The 19190-nt window shown below is 43.3% G+C and overlaps 1 protein-coding gene and 1 long non-coding RNA gene across 3 annotated transcripts in view; both read left to right on the top strand.

Moving 5' to 3' along the window:
• Positions 1-3736: 3736 nt before the first annotated feature.
• LOC123926461 lies at positions 3737-9919 on the top strand. 2 transcript variants are annotated; one of them, XR_006815275.1, is made up of 3 exons: positions 3737-3894; positions 7808-8018; positions 9685-9919. It is a non-coding gene; the product is annotated as an uncharacterized LOC123926461 (long non-coding RNA). The 2 variants fall into 2 exon arrangements; XR_006815276.1 differs by lacking the exon at positions 3737-3894 and adding an exon at positions 5127-6216.
• A 3121-nt stretch (positions 9920-13040) lies between these two features.
• The window catches only part of PANK2 (pantothenate kinase 2), a 35049-nt gene continuing 28899 nt past the window's right edge, over positions 13041-19190 (top strand). Inside the window, exon 1 of the mRNA XM_045980337.1 lies at positions 13041-13399. Coding sequence (XP_045836293.1) covers positions 13135-13399 — 265 coding nt within the window. The 5' untranslated portion in view covers positions 13041-13134. The remainder of the gene's footprint in view (positions 13400-19190) is intronic.

Here is a 19190-nt window from a genome sequence, read left to right as displayed (position 1 = left end):
TGAAAATGTCCTTCACTCTCCTGTAAGTTTGAGAGACATCATTCTTTGCCTTTGCCTATGTACTGTGCCATTTGATAATCCTAACTTAATCCCATCTGTGGCTTGGGAGTGAGGACTCTCTGTTCGTAGCAGTGGGGTGCAGGGTCTCCTAGCCTCTAGACTCTTCTATAGCTCCTCATAGTACCCCACAAAGTATTGTTGCCAAGTTTACTAGGTCTTTGTTGAATTGAATTTAGTTCATACAGCAATCCAAATGATTTGGTCCTTGTTTCAGTTGATTGAGGACCCTCGATTTCTGATTTTTTCCCCACCATGTGCAGGATGACCTACCCAAATCACTGATGAAATGGAGAACAGGGCAAATCCAGAGCCAGAGCCCCACACAGTGCCACTGAAGACCATTGGCCAACTAGCCTCATCAGTTGACCTCACCATTACTCAATCAGTATTCTACGCTCCCTGTAGTCATCTACTAGTTAAGAGTATATATAACACTGGGCACCTGGGTGGCTCAGTCGGTTGAGCATCCAACTCTTGATTTCAACTCGGGTCATGATCTCAGGGCTGTGAGATCAAGCTCCAGGTCAGGCTCTCTGCTTGTCCCGCCCCCTCTGCTCTTCCCCCTGTGCTCTCTTTCTCTCTCTCCAAGATAAAGAAATAAATAAACAAATTCTTTGAATTAAAGAGTACATATAACAATTCTAGTGGAGGTGTATCTGCTAATGAATGCTGCAAAAGAGAAATTAGGTCAAAACTTAATAGCGTAAAACAACACATTTCATACTCATGGTTTCTGTGGGTTCGGATTTCAGGTGCAGGCTCACTGGGTCCTTTGGCTCAGGGTCTCTAATGTGTTGGCTAGGGTTGCAGCCATCTCAGGGCTCAACCTGGAGAGGAGGATTCACCTCCAAACTATTCTTTTTTTTTTTTTTAAGATTTTATTTAGGGGCGCCTGAGTGGCTCAGTGGGTTAAAGCCTCTGCCTTCAGCTCGGGTCATGATCTCAGGGTCCTGGGATTGAGCCCTGCATCGGGGGTCTCTGCTCAGCGGGGAGCCTGCTTTCCCCCCCAACACCCCTCTGCCTGCCTCTCTGCCTACTTGTGATCTCTCTCTGTCAAATAAATAAAATATTTTTTAAAAAGATTTTATTTATTTATTTGACAGAGGGAGAGAAATACACTGGCGAAAATAAACAAAGACGTATGTACAAGGCTAATCATTATGGCACACTTTGTAAGTAGCAAAAGACTCAAGGGACACCAGTGTGGCTCAGTTGGTTAAGCATCTGCCTTCAGTTCAGGTCATGATCTCAGGGTCATAAGATTGAGCCCCACATTGGGCTCCCTGCTCATCAGGGAGCCTGCTTTTCCCTCTCCATCCTGCTGCCCCTGCTTATGCTCTCTCTCCCTGTCTCTCTCTCTCTAATAAATAAGTAAAATCTTTTAAAAGAAGGAAAAGATGGAAAATGTATAATCTTTTATTTAAGAAAAAAAGCTTTTAGGTAAGAGTTGAGTCTTGGTATCCCATGTGACTCTACTGGGAGAGGGCTTTAAAAGCCTGGGCCTGGTTTCATCTGGACTTTGCCTCACATAGCTTTCCCTTTGCAGACATTGGTTTGCATCCTTTCCCTGTAACAAATCTTAGCCACGAATACTACTAAAACCAAAAGAATTTGGACTGGAATCTCTTGTCACTTTTCATGAAAGGATAAACCAAAAACTAATCGCAAAAATGGTTACCTATAAAGAAAGGGCAGAAACAGAAAGGAGGGTTCAAGGACAGAAGCTAGACTTTTCTGGATGTGCCTTCTTTTGTAGATTTGACTTTGGAACCATGTTACTGTAGTTAAATTTAAGATTTTTTTTATTTTGGGGAGCCTAGCTGGCTCAGTTGGAAGAGCATGTGACTCGATCTTGGGGTCGTGAGTTTGAACCCCACGATGGGTGGAAAGATTACTTAAATAAATAAAACTTTACAAAAAGATGTTTGTAGCCCTAAAAATGGGATCAAAATTGGGCAAAAAGAACTCAATTGTGTATTGAATTGATGCCTGAATCACACAGAGAGGAATTATTTCAACTTTAAAACACAACAGTTTGAATTTTCATCTGTAGTACAATATATCCTTAGGACAAAAAGAACTGCAAGGAAATGTTAAACAGAATTTAGTAACCATCTTGTTGGTGATAATATTGGTATTTTTATTCTGAAACTATTATCTCTAATGATAAAGCAAATAAGTAGTGAATGTTGTTAAGAACTTTGATTTTTTTAGGACAAGATAAAAGAGAAATATAAAACCAAAGGAATTAAGTAAAAACTCTAGAACCTTAAAAATGAATGGAAAAATATTAATATAAATGTATGATATACTTTTCTCTTTATAAAGGTAGGTTTTCTATCTATATGCTAAAAGGGCCTAGAAACTGAACAACCCAGTAGCAATGTGCACTCCTGGTGTCCAAATTGTGACTTCTAAACATCATTTCCTACTGATAGGAACAATTACTCCTTGGAGAAATGTCTGATTCAAGATCTGGACAGGAGATTTCTGGAGTTGAGGCTGGAACCTCTCATCATACCAGAGAACAAGGAAACTGTGTAAGACTATTAGAGTCACGTTTAAATGATTATGGAGTCAATCTGAAGGACTTCCCTCACCAATTTGAACATCAAAAAGAAGAGTGATTCCAATGGATTGAAATTCATTAAATATGTTTTAAAATGCGTGAGTTCATAATAACACTAAAAAAGAAAGTAATTCATTAGTCACCTCAAGAAGACACTAGAAAATCAATTCATTCTGAAAACTAGTCAATAAAGAGAATCAATCCTGCTTTAAAAAAAAATAGAAAGAAAAAAATGGGGTTCCTGGATGGCTCAGTAGAGCATGTAACTCTTGATCTTCTTTTTAAAAAAAGACTTATTTATTTATTTGCGAGAGAGATCAGGGGCAGAGGGAAAGGGAGAGAGAAAATCTCAAGCAGGCTCCAGATCCAGACTGGAGCCTGACTCGGGGTCTTGATCTTACCACCCCGAGATCATGATCTAAGCCAAAAACCAAAACTGGGTGCTCAACTGACTGAATCACCCAGGCACCCCATGCTACTCTTAATCTTGAGGTTGTGGGTTCAAGCCGCACGTTGGATGTAGATATTACTTACAGGTAAAATTAAAAAAAAAAAAAAAAAGAATCAGGGGCATCTGGATGGCACAGTTGGTTGAAAGTCTGACTCAGTTTCAGCTTGGTCATGGTCTCGGGGTCATGGGATTGAGTCCTGAACTGGGCTCTACACTCAGTGTGGAGTCTGCTTGGGACTCTCTCTACCTCTTCCTCTGCCCCTCCTCACCGCCCCCCCCCCCCAATATGCAGGCTGTCTCTCTCAAGTGAATAAATAAATCTTAAAAAAAAATCAGTCTTTCCTTTTCTATAGAAGTTATACTTCAGGATACCAAAGAGCTGATGAATAAAGGTTCTTTTTTTTAAAATATTTTTATTAGTTTGACAGAGAGAAATCACAACTAGGCAGAGAGGCAGGCAGAGAGAGAGGAGGAAGCAGGCTCCCTGAGGAACAGAGAGCCCGATGTGGGGCTCGATCCCAGGACCCCGGGATCATGACCTGAGCCGAAGGCAGAGGCTTTAATCCACTGAGCCACCCAGGCTGAATAAAGGTTCTTTATAGAAGAATTCCAATTAATTAAGTGCAGAAGAGATAAAAGAATTAGAATATCACAATTTTGCACCCCCTAATAAAATAATGGCTATATCACCATTAGGCAATGTCACCAATAGTTGCTGAATCCAGTAGGTGAAAAGCTGATGGAGAACTTTATAATGGATGGACCAATCTAAGTTCCCTGAAGCAAATGACCAATCTTAACATCTCGAAAAGAGGTAATAATGCAAGTAAGTAGTTAATGTTATGAACTAGGATTTTCCTGTTCTGATGAGATGAATAATAAATAAATAGCACCACCAATGATGAATTATTTTAAATGAAGCAAACCTGAATCTAATCAAGACTTTAAATTATGGGGCGCCTGGGTAGCTCAGTGGGTTGGGCCTCTGCCTTCGGCTGGGGTCATGGTCTCGGGGTCCTAGGATTCAGCCCCGCGTCGGGCTTTCTGCTCCACGGGGAGCCTGCTTCCTCCTCTCTCTCTGCCTGCCTCTCTGCCTACTTGTGATCGCTCTCTGTCAAATAAATAAATAAAACCTTTGGAAAAAAAAAGACTTTAAATTACAAGGATGCAGTCATCAAAGTCTGAAATGTGGAAATTCTTCAGGGCAAACAATCTGGTTTCTTCAATAAATAAATTGCAAGGAAAATAAATGGAGGGAAATGGGTTAAAAAAGATTTAAGAGGGGTGCCTGGGTGGCTCAGTGGGTTGGGGCCTCTACCTTCGGCTCAGGTCATGATCCCAGGGTCCTGGGATAGAGCCCCGCATCAGGCTCTCTGCTTGGCGGGGAGCCTGCTTGTCCCTCTCTCTGTCTCTGCCTGCCTCTCTGCCTACTTGTGATCTTTGTCAAATAAATAGATAAAATCTTTGAAAAAAAAAAGATTTAAGCGACAAAGCAATGAAATGCAATATGTTGACTTTGGAAAATGAATTTGACACAATTATAAAAGATTGACAATCAGGGAAAGTTAAATAATGTGGGGTTCATGATACTTGAGGTTTTTTTTTTAAGATTTTATTTATTTTTTTGGAGAGAGGGGAGCAGAGGAAAAGGGAGAGAGAGAATCTTAAGCATCCTATCTTAAGAATCTAAGATTAAGGGGCGCCTGGGTGGCTCAGTGGGTTAAGCCGCTGCCTTCGGCTCAGGTCATGATCTCGGGGTCCTGGGATCGAGTACCGCATCGGGCTCTCTGCACAGCAGGGAGCCTGCTTCCCTCTCTCTCTGCCTGCCTCTCTGCCTACTTGTGATCTCTCTCTCTCTCGCTGTCAAATAAATAAATAAAATCTTTAAAAAAAAAAAAAGAATCTAAGATTAAGCATGGGGTCCAAACTCATGACCCTAAGAAACAGATCTGAGCTGAGATCAAGAGTCAGACACTTAACCGACTGGGCCACCCCACCAAAAATGATTCTAGCTGCTCTACATATATTATTTTATTTAACTTTTCCCCAAAGCCCATTACATTTATCTTTCCATTAACATTGACAATATATATTTATTTTTTCAGTTAAAATACCTTGGGAAGCAGTCTATAGTATCTAAAGGTTTTACAAATTCCTTTTGATGGCTACATATTGTTCCATTGTGTGGCCCTGTCATTTTTATTCAACTGAGGTTTAGCTAGGTTAAGCAGCTTGCCCAAAATCCCTCGGCTGGTGCTGGCAGGGTTAGGACTAAGGTCTGGCTGACTCCAAAGCATGTATCCTAAATTAGTGTTTCCCAGACTTTAATACGTATATGAATCACCTGGGGCTTTCGCTGAAATTGCAGATAAGGTGTGTCTGGGGTGGGTCCTGAGATTCTGGCTTTCAAACTACTCATCATGCCAAAGCAAGGGCAGCCTAGAAAACTTGATCTGAGCACTGACTGCACACTGGGATCACCTGGGAAGTATTAAAAACTCAGTGATAATATATATCGGTGTTCTCTTTCGGTGAATTAGGCCAGCGACAGGGATTCTTTAAGGACAGGACAATAAGTTCTGCAATAGCGCCCATCTGCCAAAATAAGGTAGACAGTTTTTCTCTTGTGCATTTGTCTCCTCAGCTGCCAGAAATCTGAGGATCCTTGAGAAATGGGCTTGCCCTTATGGTAGGAAAGTTATCATTCAAAATATTGGATCATGCGAGAGGATGGGATAAGTAGCCTTCAGAATGAGGGCTTGGTTTCCATCATTATTGTTTTAAGACTCTGGTTGCAAGTAAGAGAAAACAATGTAAGCTAGATTAAGAAAAAAAGGGGCGAGGGAGTCATAAGAAATATTTAAAAACATTTTAATGTTACAGGGAGGGACCCAAAGACAGGAAAGTAATCAGCCCAGGAAAGGATGGAAGTGGGCAAGACTGGGAGAACTGGCAAAGCATTCTTGTTTTTCTGTTTTGCTCTGTGCATCTGTTCATTCTTGGGTCTCTCTGCGAATCAGCTTTCTCTGTTCCTTTGCCTGCATGGAGGATGTGGGATCACACTTTGAGAACTGAGTCCCTGTTCCAAGGTGTTGGGTTATGGATTCAAACATGGCTGTTGGAGCCTAATCTACAGGTAGGTAGGGGGATTTCTCGGTGAAGAGAGAATGGTCGTGAGGTGGCAGGTGTGAAACATTGTCTACTGCAAAAATGTTAGGAATTTAATGAATCCCAAAGTTGTTATTGCCACTGTAATGATTTATTAACACATTGTGTCTGTGTGTGTATCTGTGTATTACACTGTGAAAGGCACTGTGGGGGATATGAAGGTACAAACTTTTATTTGAATAGCTCTCAAAGTCTTGTTGGAGATTATAAAACATGTATATCAAGAATGTTAAGACAAGGAAGTATGTGATACATGTCATTAAGAGTGACGTGTTATAAAAGATTAGAAGGTTCATAGCTAAGTGTGGTAATCTGTGAGGACTTTAAGGAGGAAGTATCTTTTGGGATAAACCATGGAAACTGGGTTGAATTTTGATTAAGCAGAAATGTGGTGGGAGGAATTTCATGTAGAGATGAAGGATGAGGTTTACAGCTGGCTAAGAGTCAAGTCTGTCTGGAGAGCTGGGAGATTCCTTTTGCTGGAACATACTATGCAAGTGTATGGGAAATAATGATGAAAAGTGGAAAGATGCTAAATGTGGGACTCCTTGTATATTGTGTCTTTTAAATTTTTATTTATTTATGTGACAGAGGGAGAGATCACAAGAAGGCAGAGAGGCAGGTGGAGAGAGATAGAGAGGGAAGCAGGCTCCCCGCCGAGCAGAGAGCCCAATATGGGGCTCCATCCCAGGACCCTGGGATCAAGACCTGAGCCGAAGGCAGAGGCTTTAACCCACTGAGCCACCCAAGCGCCCCTATATTAAGTGTTTTGAATTTAGTTCTGTAGGTGAAAACTTTTTCTTTTTCTTTCTTTCTTTTTTTTTTTTTTTAAGTAGGCTCCATGCTGGGGTGGGGAATGAACTCGAGACCTGAGATCAACTCGTGACTGAGATCAAGAGCTGAGCTGAGATTAAGAGTCAGAAGCTAAACAGAACTAGCCACCCAGGTGCCCCTCATCAAGACCTTTTAGAGGGGAGATTATACCAGCACCTGGGAGTAGTGGGCGTGGAAAGTAAACCAGAGGCAGAACAAGTATTTAGGAGGCAACCAAAATAAAGGGCTCCCAGAGGGCTCTTCTTGTCTAATTTGATAGCTACTAGACACTTGTGGCTATTGATCATTTTTTAAAAGTTTATTTATTTATTTTAATAATCTCTATACCTAATTTGAAGCTCAAACTCAAAACCCAGAGAGCAAGAGTTGTGGACTTTTCGGACTGAGCCAGCCAAGCACTCCACTGACCACTTCTAATGTGACTAGCGCCACATGATGAAATAATAATGTTTTGGACATATTGGGTTAAATATGCTAATAAAATAATTTCACCCATTTCTTTTTACCTTTTTTTTTTTTTTAAAGATTTTATTTATTTATTTGACGGAGAGAGAGATCACAAGCAGGCAGAGAGGCAGGCAGAGAGAGAGGAGGAAGCAGGCTCCCCGCGGAGCAGAGAGCCTGATGCGGGGCTCGATCCCAGGACCCCGAGATCATGACCTGAGCCGAAGGCAGCGGCTTAATCCACTGAGCCACCCAGGTGCCCCTTCTTTTTACTTTTAAAGATGTGACTACTAGAGAATTTAAATTACCCATGTGATTTGTATATATTTCTGGTGAATAGTGCTGGACTCAAGGAAAGGGCACATGAGAGTGAAGAATCATGTTGCCCAGAGGAACAGAAATGGCAATGCCATTAAGAGAACTGAGGAAAGGGAAGCTGTTGAAGAGGAAAGAGGACAAACTTGTTTTCAGAAAGCAGATGCTTTTACAAAGGTAAGTTTTACCTTATCTGCAAGGGATACGTTCCAAAACTCCCAGTAGGTGCCTGCAACCACGGAGAGTACCAAAACTTATATATACCTGTTTTTCCTGCTAATACACCCCTGTGATAAAATTTAATTTATAATTTAGGCACAGTAAGAGATTAACTACGGTAATGACAAGAAGGAACAAGTATAATAGTCTATTGTAATAAGAGTTTTCTCAATGTTATCTCTTATTGGACTGTACTCATCCTTCTTGTAATGATATGAGACAGTAAAATACCAACGTGATGAGATGAAGTGAGGGCAATGATGTAGGTGTTGTTATGTAGCCATTGGCTACTGGTGACCTTCTGACAGTATTTCAGAAGAAGGATCATCTACTTCAAGACTGTGGTTGACCACAGGTAAATGAAGCCTGGGAAAGCGAAGCTTCAGATGGCGGGGCGGGGTGGTGGTGGGAGGGGGGTGTACTGTAGGTTTATTTGGGGATGAAGATAATATTAGCTATCAAGCTGTTTCAGCTGGGTGGCTCAGTTGGTTAAGCGGTCGACATTTGATTTAGGCTCAGATCATGATCTCAGGGTCATGAGATGGAGCCCCGCGTTGGGCTCTGTGCTGGGCATAGAACCTACTTAAGATTCTCTTTCCTGGGGCGCCTGGGTGGCTCAGTGGTTTAGGCCGCTGCCTTCAGCTCGGGTCATGATCTCAGGGTCCTGGGATCGAGTCCCGCATCGGGCTCTCTGCTCCGCGGGGAGCCTGCTTCCCTCTCACTCTCTGCCTGCTTGTGATCTCTCTCTGTCAAATAAATAAAATAAAAAATCTTAAAAAAAAAAAAGATTCTCTTTCCCTCTGCCCCTCCCCCTTTCTAAAAATAAATAAATAAGCCATCAGGCTTTCAAAATGGAAAGAACTAGATCTTCATTGCTTTTACTATAACAGAGATGTGAGTGATTTTTATATCCAGAGATGAATTTCCCAAAGTGTGTCCAAGGAAGAGATTCTGTGAAAAAAGGATTCCATGGTCAATTACATTTGGAAAAGAGATACATAGCTGAGCCTCCTTTTGGAGGTATATGCACATGCATATATAATGTCTAGGGGCTTAGTAACTTCCTGGTTTTCGTATCTTTGTCCTTTGGAAGAGATAATAGGCAAGGTTTCCCCCAATTCTCCACACCATTATATTCTGGAAAAAAGGACCATGTACTTGAAAGGGGACTGATTCCATGCTTTTCATTTCCCTGGCACCAATACAGTCCAGTGAAAGGAGAAAGAAGTTGGTCTATAAAAGTCTGTGGCTTGGCACTCTCGTGATACTTTCAATTTTTTATTCCCCAGTGATGCTCTATTTTAGCTGCAAGAAAACTCTATAGAAACTCAGGGAGGGTCTGTCCCCAGGCTGTTAGATAGTAGTAAGAGATGAGGAAGTGAATCTTCTATCATCTGGGGGCCAGGGGGCAGACTATGGGCTATAACGTGGCCTCCAATGACTCTCTCCTTCCTGGTATTCACATTCTTGGGTAATATCAACCCAGTCTGAAGAATTCTTATCTGTGTAATAATAGGATATTGGATACTGCAATAGGATATTGCAGCCATGATGGGTGTATGACTTTCTAGGCTCGATCTTAAAAGATACTGAGATTTCTGCATGTTTTCCCTTGAATCACTAGCTTCAGGAGAAGCCAGCTGTCACGTTGGGAGGACACTCAAGCAACCCTATGAAGAGGCCCACCCATGTTGTGGGAGCTGAGGCCTCCTGCCAAAAGCTAGTACCAGCTTGCCAGTCATGTGAATAAGCCATCTTGGAAGTGGATCCTTCAGACCATATGCCCTCAAATGACTGCAACTTCATGAAAGAGCCAGAACCATCCAGCTAAATCACGCCCAAATTCTTGACCCACAGAAACTGAGATAATAAATATTTATTACTCAGCCACTAAGTTTTGGGGTTATTTCTGATCTAGCAAAAGGCAACTAATATGGTAGATGTGTATTCTGGGTGATGTTTTGTCACGGAAATGGCTCTAGATTTGCAAATTATTACTTTAGAATTTGGTTAGTTCTTCTAAAACATTATGCTTACCATGACCTCTGGTGTGTATACCAGAACACAGTCACCTCCAGCCCTGAGGTGTGTATTCAGGTGTGTATACCAGAAAACTGGTTTTCTCTGGTGTGTATATACCAGAAAACTGGTTTCTTCCTGAGGGTAAATTATTAAGAGAAGTGATAAAAAACAAAACAAAACAAAAACTTAATGATACTCTCCCTTTAAACTGTTATAATAACCAGAGAGAAAGAAAATCTCTTAATCGCTCCTTTTATTTGACATTTTGGAAAAAAAACAAAAAAAATTTGCTCCAGGAAAAATCTTCAATTTCTTTCCTTTTCCTTAAAACACGTTTTATTTAAGTAAAACACACATACAGAAAAGTGCACAAAACACGTGAACATCTTTTTTTTTTTTTTATATATTCAACAGAGAGAAACCACACTAGGCAGAGAGGCAGGCAGAGAGAGAGAGGAGGAAGCGGGCTCCCTGCAAAGCAGAGATGTGGCTCCATCCCAGGACCCTGGGATCATGACCTGAGCCGAAGGCAGAGGCTTTAACCCACTGAGCCATCCAGGCGTCCCAACACGTGAACATCTTAAAGACACATTGCAAAGTGAACACACCCATGTAGCCACCACCCAGACCAGAGAAGCTGAATATTCCCAGTCCTACAGAAATCTGTTGCCCTGTTATCACGACTCTCTTCCCCTTCCCCCACAAAACCCCATCATCCTGATTTCTAATCATTTATTAATGTTGACTTCATATAAATCATACAGTATGTATTCTTTCATGTCTGTTTTCTTTTGCTCAGTTTATTTGTATTTTTCATTTAGGATTATAAACATCTTGCCTAATTGCCATTCACGTATGCTTCATCCGTTATTTTGGATAAACTTTAGAGATAGCCACAAACTGTCAGTAAGTTCATACCACAGAGTGAGGACACATATGTTTATTTAGATATAAATATCTAGATATAGATATATAAATATATAAATATTTACATATTTATTTAGAGGACAAAAAGCCTTCTAATAACTTATTGGAATTTTACTGAATTTGTGCCTTTTGTTTTTGTTTTTTTTTTAAAGGTTTTATTTATTTATTTGACAGAGAGAGAGAGAGAGAGAGATCACAAGTAGAGAGGCAGGCAGAGAGAGAGGGGGATGCAGGCTCCCTGCTGAGCAGAGAACCCAATGTGGGGCTCGATCCCAGGACCCTGAGATCATGACCTGAGCCGAAGGCAGCGGCTCAACCCACTGAGCCACCCAGGTGCCCCGAATTTGTGCCTTTTGGTTACTGTAAGGCAGAGAGTAGCTGAACTTCTCAGGAATCCAGGCTCTGTCATTTTTTAAGCTGTGTGTCTCCAGTTAAGTTGCCTCATCATCCCAGTGTTGCTTAGAGGATTAAATGACATGTAAAGGCACTCTCTACACTGTAAAAACAAACAAACAAAAAACCCCAAATTACACAGGTACTTTAGGTGTTGTTTTGCTACTGGGGTTCCTCTTGGGAGTCTTGGATGATGATTCCTGATTCTTCAGGATGACCTATCAGAACTCATAGCCTAGGATGAAAGCTCCCTCAGGTCAAGGAGGACCACATTGCTTGGGGGTAGAAAGAAAGATAGGCCACACTGGGTGCTGAGATTTAGAAGACTGCTACAGGTATTCTTGGTTCTTGTAGGATTCATCTGGGGTGGCTTCTTGCGGGAGTTGCAATTTCCAGAGTTTGGATATAGGGTTTCCAGAGTTATTCCTACAGTGAGGGGAAGCTAGTTTGGAGTAAGCGGTTAATTTTCTTCAAAGAGCAAAAGAGCTCATCTTTCTTTTCAGCTGGCTACTAGCAGTCAGTACGGGAAAGGTGAAGAAAATGAGGGCTATCGCCCAAGGGACATTACGGTGTCCTGGGGGAGGCACTAAACCAATAAATAGCAAGCAAGAAAAACACAGTCTCGCTAAACTTGATGGAGTGAGGGAGTACCTTGAGGGTACAGAACAAGGCAGGATCATTTCAGGCTGGGGTAACCTGGGAAGAAGGGTGGTTGGTAGGGCTTTTGGTTGCAGTGAGTGGTCAGTATCTCAGGGCCGGAGGTGACTATGTTCTCGCCCCCACCTCCCAAAAGGGAAGATGATGATTAACGCGCACACACGCGCACGCACACACCCCTAACAGGCTTCAAGGCAGCCACCAAATCCTTCTATGTCCCTCCAGTGCGCTGCACAGAAAAGGAGTCCATACTGTCCTTCAAAAAGCCAACCCCACTCCCCGGCTCCCACACCCCCTCCTTCAGCACAGGCGGGTGGCGAAGGGTTTATAACCCACCTCTTTCTTCCAGTTGCCATGGAGACCAGCCCCAGTCCTTTCATTCCTTCTGGTACCGGGAACATTTCTCCAACGCAGACGGAATGGAGGGGGCTTAGCCCAAACACGCCCGTGGCGGTGCTGGGGGAGAGAGTGGTAGTAAAAAACATAGCGCGGAGGGGCTGGCGGCCTCGACGGCAGTGGCGGAAACAGGCCGAGGGACAAAGGCTAAGGTCAGCCGCGGTTCAAGCCCTTCTCTTTGCCAAAGTCTGGCGGCCAGACGCTGGGGAGCCCACTGCGGGGCTGGAGGAGGGTGCGGGCTGGGAGAGATGGGACGCAGCAGCGGGGCGGGACGCTGGGGCTGGGGAGAGGACCGGTCCACCTGTGCGGGCGGGTGCGCTGGCCCCTCCACCCACACGTCCATTGGGCGGTGCCGCCATCACTCTCGCTTCAGCAACACCGCCTTCCCCGCGGCCAAGCCCGGATCCCCTCCCCCGCCACTCTCCGCCCCGCCCTGCCCCGTCCTGGGAGCCTTTCATTGGACAGAGGCACTGTCGATCCGCCTCGAGTGAGGGAGACGATTGGACGCGAGGCCTTCGGGCCGCCCCCAGCCTATTTGGATTGGTTTGCTGCGCGCTGGCGCAACGGAAGAGGCGGCCGGCGGAGGGTGCGCTTCTGCTTGGTCTGGAGTGCCGCGGAGGAGGGGACCAGGGACCCTGCGCTGGGGGGCTGGCTCGGGCGGCAGCGGTGGCTGCTGCGGATGGGAGCGGGCCGGCTCGGCGTGCCCATGGAACGCCACGGCAGAGCGGGCGACACCTCCTCCTCGTCGGCGGGGGAGCCGGCGCCCGAAGGGCCTGATGGGCGGCGGCAGGAGCTGCTGCGGCGCCGGGCGAGCAGCGCCTCGGAGCCCCCCGTCGGGGCCTCGGCTTCGGCGGAGGGCGCCAGACGGAGCCCGCCCGGCTCCTACAGCGGCGCCCCCTCGGCCTCCCGCCAGCGCGTCGAAAGCCTTAGGAAGAAGCGGCAGCGTAAGTGCCCGGCAGGTCGTCCTCGCGGCTCGCCCTGCGCCCTTCCGGCCCGACCGCCGTTTTTCCCGCGCGCTCGCGCGGGGACAGTGCCCTCGCACGGTGGTCCCAGGTTGGTGCATGGGCTGGCAGCAGACTGGAGGCCTCGGGTCCAAGCTCTGGGGATCGGGGTTCGGCCCCCGCCCAGCCCTCTAGCGCCGTGGACCGCGCTTACCGGTTGTGGGATTGGAGTGTCTTTACCCAGGACCCCTTTTCCCTCTTTTTAGCTCCTTGGGTATTTCTTTGCCCGCGAGTCACGTGATTTTATCTTCGAGAAGGCTTTTGACTCTCTTCCACCGCCTCCCCTCCCCCTAAATCCTCTGAATCGCCAGTGTCTGCCGGTCTTGGGTTTCCAGAGAGCTGTCCAAGACGTCAGATCCCTTTAATCTGAAGATTTCGGACTTCCTGGGAAATGGTTAACGGGCCCTTGAGTTGCTGCAGGCCTAAAATTGGATTCCGTGCTCCGTGCACTTAAGCTTTGGCTGCTTTTCTTCCCGTGAGAATTCGGGTCATCTCTCACCCAGATATCTTTTCTGTTTTCTTTGCATCTGTTTGCTGATACGATTCAGGACTAGCATTCTGGGCATGAGGCTTTTTCTTTTGAGGGAATCTCACCTTGGCAGCCTCTCACCGAGGCTTTTTTCGGGGAATCGGTTTCTCCATTTTATTATCAGGCTTCTTTTTCTGCGTGATAACCTAGTACAGATCCCCCCTCCCCCCCTTTTTTTTACAGGTCTTCAGTTCAGGTCCTCTGGCAGCCATTGCTACTGTTGAAAGTATCCACTGTCTTAATAACTCTGATAAGAGCTTTATCATATAGTGACACTTTACATGTGGTTAGATTCCCCCCCCCCGCGCTAAATTTCTCTTTTAGGAAGTCAGCTTGTTTTAAGATTATTTATTTATTTATTTATTTATTTGAAGAGGGGGCACAAGTAGGCAGAGTGGCAGGCAGAGGAAGAGGGAGAAGCACTGAGCCGGGAGCCTGATGCGGGACTTATGAGCCGAAGGCAGTCACTTAACCAACTGAGCCACCCAGGCGCCCCAGTCAGCTTGTTTTAAATGCAGATTATGAGAGTGAGGGAAAGTGGCAGGATGAGTGGGAGGTCTTTACTGGATGCCTTAGTCCACCTGGTTTGTTTTACCTTTATCTTCTGTGATTTGGATGATTCAATATTAAATGTAGCCCTCTTTCGCTGTGAAAAGTTTGGGAGGCTCAGTTATTTTGTCTTTTTCTATCTTCTTGAAAAAAATTTGAAAACAGATTAACTGCTCTCAACCTATACCATTTCTAGAGCCAGTTACTTGGTTTGTATTTTATTTGAGAAGCATCTGATTTTTAAGCATTGCACAATGTTAGTTCCTTACTGGTTTCGTACTACATCGTTACAGATGTAAATTCCAGGGATTCAGCAAATAAGAATCCCAGCCATATAGCCAACCGTTTTTAGACCATTGGCCATAAGGATCTAAATCAGTATTACATTTTGGGTGTTTGCAAGGGTCAGGTACTCTTAAAATTTTTAGGCATTCTTCTGAGAGTTTTTTTTTTTTTAAGATTTTATTTATTTATTTGACAGAGAGATCACAAGTAAGCAGAGAGTCAGGCAGAGAAAGAGGGGGAAGCAGGCTTCTCGCTGAGCAGAGAGTCCAATGCGGGGCTCGATCCCAGGAACCTGAGACCATGACCTGAGCCAAAGGCAGAGGCTTAACCCACTGAGCCACCCAGGTGCCCCAACAGAGCTGTCTTTGATTCTAGATGTCTGACTTTAGACCTGGTGTTCTTGACTTTCCCCATTTTTGAGTGAGGGAAGTTATGTGCAATGTAACCCAGAGCAGTGGTTCTCACATGGAATCACTCAGAAGCTTAAAAAAAAAAAAACCCTTCAGGTCTGCAAAAGAGTCTAAGAATTGCTTATGTTTAATTTTTAAAATTCCATTGAGGCTCAGTTAAATACAGCAAAATGTCCAATTTGACAAATGTATACAGGCATGTAACAAGAGAACATGCATTTCAATCAAGAGTCCCAGATGTACAGCAGATGTGTAGGAGGTGTGGGAACTTGGGATGACAGTGTCCCATGGGTGGGGGGACAAGCTGGATCTTTGAAGGTGACTCTCAAGCATGGTGTGGCATGCCAGTGAAGTCTTGGGACATGCTGCTTTTGGATTCATACCATTCATGGAGTATCTGTCCTTAACCACCATTGATCTGGGAAATAAAGCTTTTGTTTATAGCTTGACAATACTAGCCTGGCAAGTGGATTTCTTTTCCTCGGCTTTTGGGGACCATCAGTATTGGCAGGACAGAATTGGTGCTAGGGCCCTGGGAGATTGTCCCTTATTATGTTCAGTGTTTCATCTTCGATTGGGGAGTTAGGGAAGGCTGCGTGTTAGGAGCTCAGGAAAAAAAAGATTTGTTTTCTTGTAGCCTACTTTTGAGAGACAGAATGGGAGAGGATGCTTTTTAACCTCTTTATCAACTTTAAATCTAAATGAAATCAAAGTAAGCCCTTCATTTTGGATGTATAGCATGTGAAGCATTAAGCAGGACCTAAAAATAGTCCAATTATGTAGCTGTGTAAAATGGTACAGTGTGTTATTTTAGGGGCTATATGTGTGAATCATGCGTTTAGGTAATATGATTGTTCATTGTTGGCGTCCCCGCCCTCTTTTTATCTAGGGGTACCCTAAGTAAGAAGTGATGTATGCTTTAAAAATTTTTTTTGCTTAAACACATGTTAAAAGGAGAGAGAATGAATACAATAGACCAGTAGGCTGTTAGGACCTTATCAGACAGAAAAGAATAGTTACTTCAATGGTCATTTAAAGACCAGTGATTTTTTTGGGCTTACATTTATAATTTAGTGAGCATTTTTCAGGTTCATGTCATTGAGGTATCTTTAACTTCAGGCACTGTTCTTTCTCAGTTTATTGTGTTGTTCCTCAGTTTATGTCAGCAAGACTGACTAGCTTGTGAAAACCCCTTTTCTAAATGTCTTAAAGTTTGGTTTCTGAAAGTGGGAGCCATCTTTAGGTTTTAGTAGTTTGCTAGGTTTCATGTGTTTATATTTCCTGAACAAAGAGTTTATTATTGAGTCTGCTGGTTTGATAATATATAATATTTTTTAAGAATTAGGGAAGGTGGCCTAATTTAACGTAGTCTCCAAGTTAAAACTATTTTAAATAAGAATAATTATTATTAAAGTATGTCTTTTAAGGTGAGGCCAATGATTGCTGCCTAGACCAGCCTAGAGGTTTGGGTTTGCAATTCTTAACTAGATGTAGTCTGGTAAAGATGTCGTTCATAATGGTGGAAAATTGAGCACACTTTTATAAACCGTCTATTTCCTATTGGAAAGCATTTCAGTTGTTGAAACTCATTATGAGACAGACATGGTGCTGCAGATAGTTTTACATAAATAACCTATGAGGGAGCATTTAAATTCTTTCTGGAAGCGTGTCCTAAGGCAAGTATGAATTGTCTAGACTGAGTACCTTGAGGCCTTAATATTAGGAAATAGGCTAAGGGTTGCAAACCCACTAAAATATCTGTGAAAATTAATAGAATGACTCATGAATTAGAAGTGATAAATAGGTGTTCTGTTGGTGAGATACAAAGACTGATGGTATAGCAAAAGTTCATTTTTCCGTGACTTTTCCCAGCAGAAGCACAGTGTTCTGAACAAGGGTTGGAAAGCTTATTCCAGTATTCATTTTATTAGGGTATCTGGGGCAGTCTTGGAGTCAGTGATAGGAATCTAAACCCCTTTGGACAGGGTGAATATTTAGAAATAACAGAATTCTGTGGCCCGATGCAGTTCTCTCAGCCATTATCAAAGAGCATGTGTCTAATGAACCTCCCGTGCTTCTCAGTGTTTCTCTGTTCTTGGATATGTGAATGGTTCAGTGAGTAGTACACAGAAAAATCCCGAAGCCATTAGAGGTTATAATAAACATATGAACAGAGCTTTGCTTAAGACTCATTTTTCTTTATATATTGTTGATCTTCCTGATTTTTTTTTTTTTTTTTTAAAATTCATGTGAGACAGCATGAGCAGGGGAGAGAGGGAGAGGGTAGAAACAGACTCCCTGCTGAGCAGGGAGCCCTGAGGCAGGGCTGGATCCCAGGACCCGGAGATCATGACTAGAGCCGAAGGCAGGCATCCAACCATGTGAACCACCTAGATGCCTCCTTCCTGATTATTTAAAATATTATTTTTATTAAACTGCTTTTTAACTTTATTTTCATGTGAACTCAAGAATATGTGTTCTGTGCTCTTAGGTTTGTATAGATACTAGTGGAAAGAGGCTTGTTGAAGGTTTTAGGAAGTCTGGATTTGAGTCCCACCTCTGCCTTTTCTTGACTGGGACCTTGGGCCCTTTTGCACTTCTGTTTTCTTCTTCTTGTTTTGTTTTTTTGAGGGGGTGGGTTAGGAGGGGCAGAGGGAGAGAGAGAATCTTTTTTTTTTTTTTTTTTAAGATTTTATTTATTTATTTGACAGAGAGCTCACAAGTAGGCAGAGAGGCAGGTGGGGGGTGGGGAGCAAGCCCCCTGCTGAGCAGAGAGCCCTATGCGGGACTCAGTCCTGGGACTCTGAGACCATGACCTGAGCTGAAGGCAGTGGCTTAACCAGTGAGCCACCAGGTGCCCGGAGAGAGAGAATCTTAAGCAGGTTCCACATGCTGTGCAGAGCTGGACATGGAGCTCAGTCCCAGCACCCCAAAATCATGACCTGAACCAAATCAAGAGTTGGTCACCTGACTGAGCCACCCAGGCACCCCTACACTTCTCTCTCTTAATCGGTGAAGTGGGATGATTATAGTATTTGCCTTATATGGTTGTCGCAAGCATTAAATAAGCTTATACAGTCAAGTGGCTAATATAGTGCTTGGCTGTTAACAGATGATCATTTAAAATATAATAGCCATATATTAATGCTTTGGTTTTTTAATCTAAGGGAACTGGAGTAAAGCTCCAGTTTTAAATTTAAAGCTTAATTTAAGGACTAATCTTCCATTGGTCTTAGATGTCCACACCTTCAGATTCCAATATTGTTGATGGCATGCTGTGTCTCTGCTAAATGTGATGGTGGTGATGATGGTTAAAGGAATGGTGCTGCAGATAGGAAAATAGGAATCAAATCTCCTCGCTTCCATCATATCCAGTGCTGTTGTGTGCTTGGGCGAAGAAACTTTTCCTGTAGATGCCAGGGGCAGACTTTGCATGACTTGTGCCAGGTTGGTTTAGGCCTGTCACTGGCAGTGGAATTTTTGTAGGTGTAAAAAAAGTTCAGGACTATCCCTGGGACCGAGGTGAAATGGCTGCTGGGGAGTCAACCACAGTGTTCTCTTTAGATCTGCATTGACATTGTTAGATTAACTTGGGGAGAATTGACATTTTAGTAATATTCAATATTTTCTTCTGGAACAGGATAATCCTCTTTCCACTGCTATAATTTTCAGTATACTATTTTAATAGTGATAGTACATACTTAGTATTATGATTTATTTCTAAGTATTATTATATGTGACATTTTCCATGTCATTTTCTTGTTGGGTTTTTCTTATATAGGAACAGCTATTGGTATTTATGTTTTTTTAATCCATGTACTTAAAATTTTTTTATTTTAATTGAGTCTCCTAATTTTTATCTTTTTGGAATATATTGAGGTAATTTCTAATGTGAAAACCATCTTTTGCATTACTGAGAAGAATCTTTGTTGACCATCGTGTGTTACTCTTACTGCATAAG

This window comes from Meles meles, chromosome 16 (genome assembly GCF_922984935.1).
Source record: "Meles meles chromosome 16, mMelMel3.1 paternal haplotype, whole genome shotgun sequence".
In the NCBI taxonomy this organism is placed as follows: domain Eukaryota; kingdom Metazoa; phylum Chordata; class Mammalia; order Carnivora; family Mustelidae; genus Meles; species Meles meles.
The sequence above is the reverse complement of the archived record's forward strand: the minus strand, read 5'-3'. Positions and strand labels throughout refer to the sequence as shown.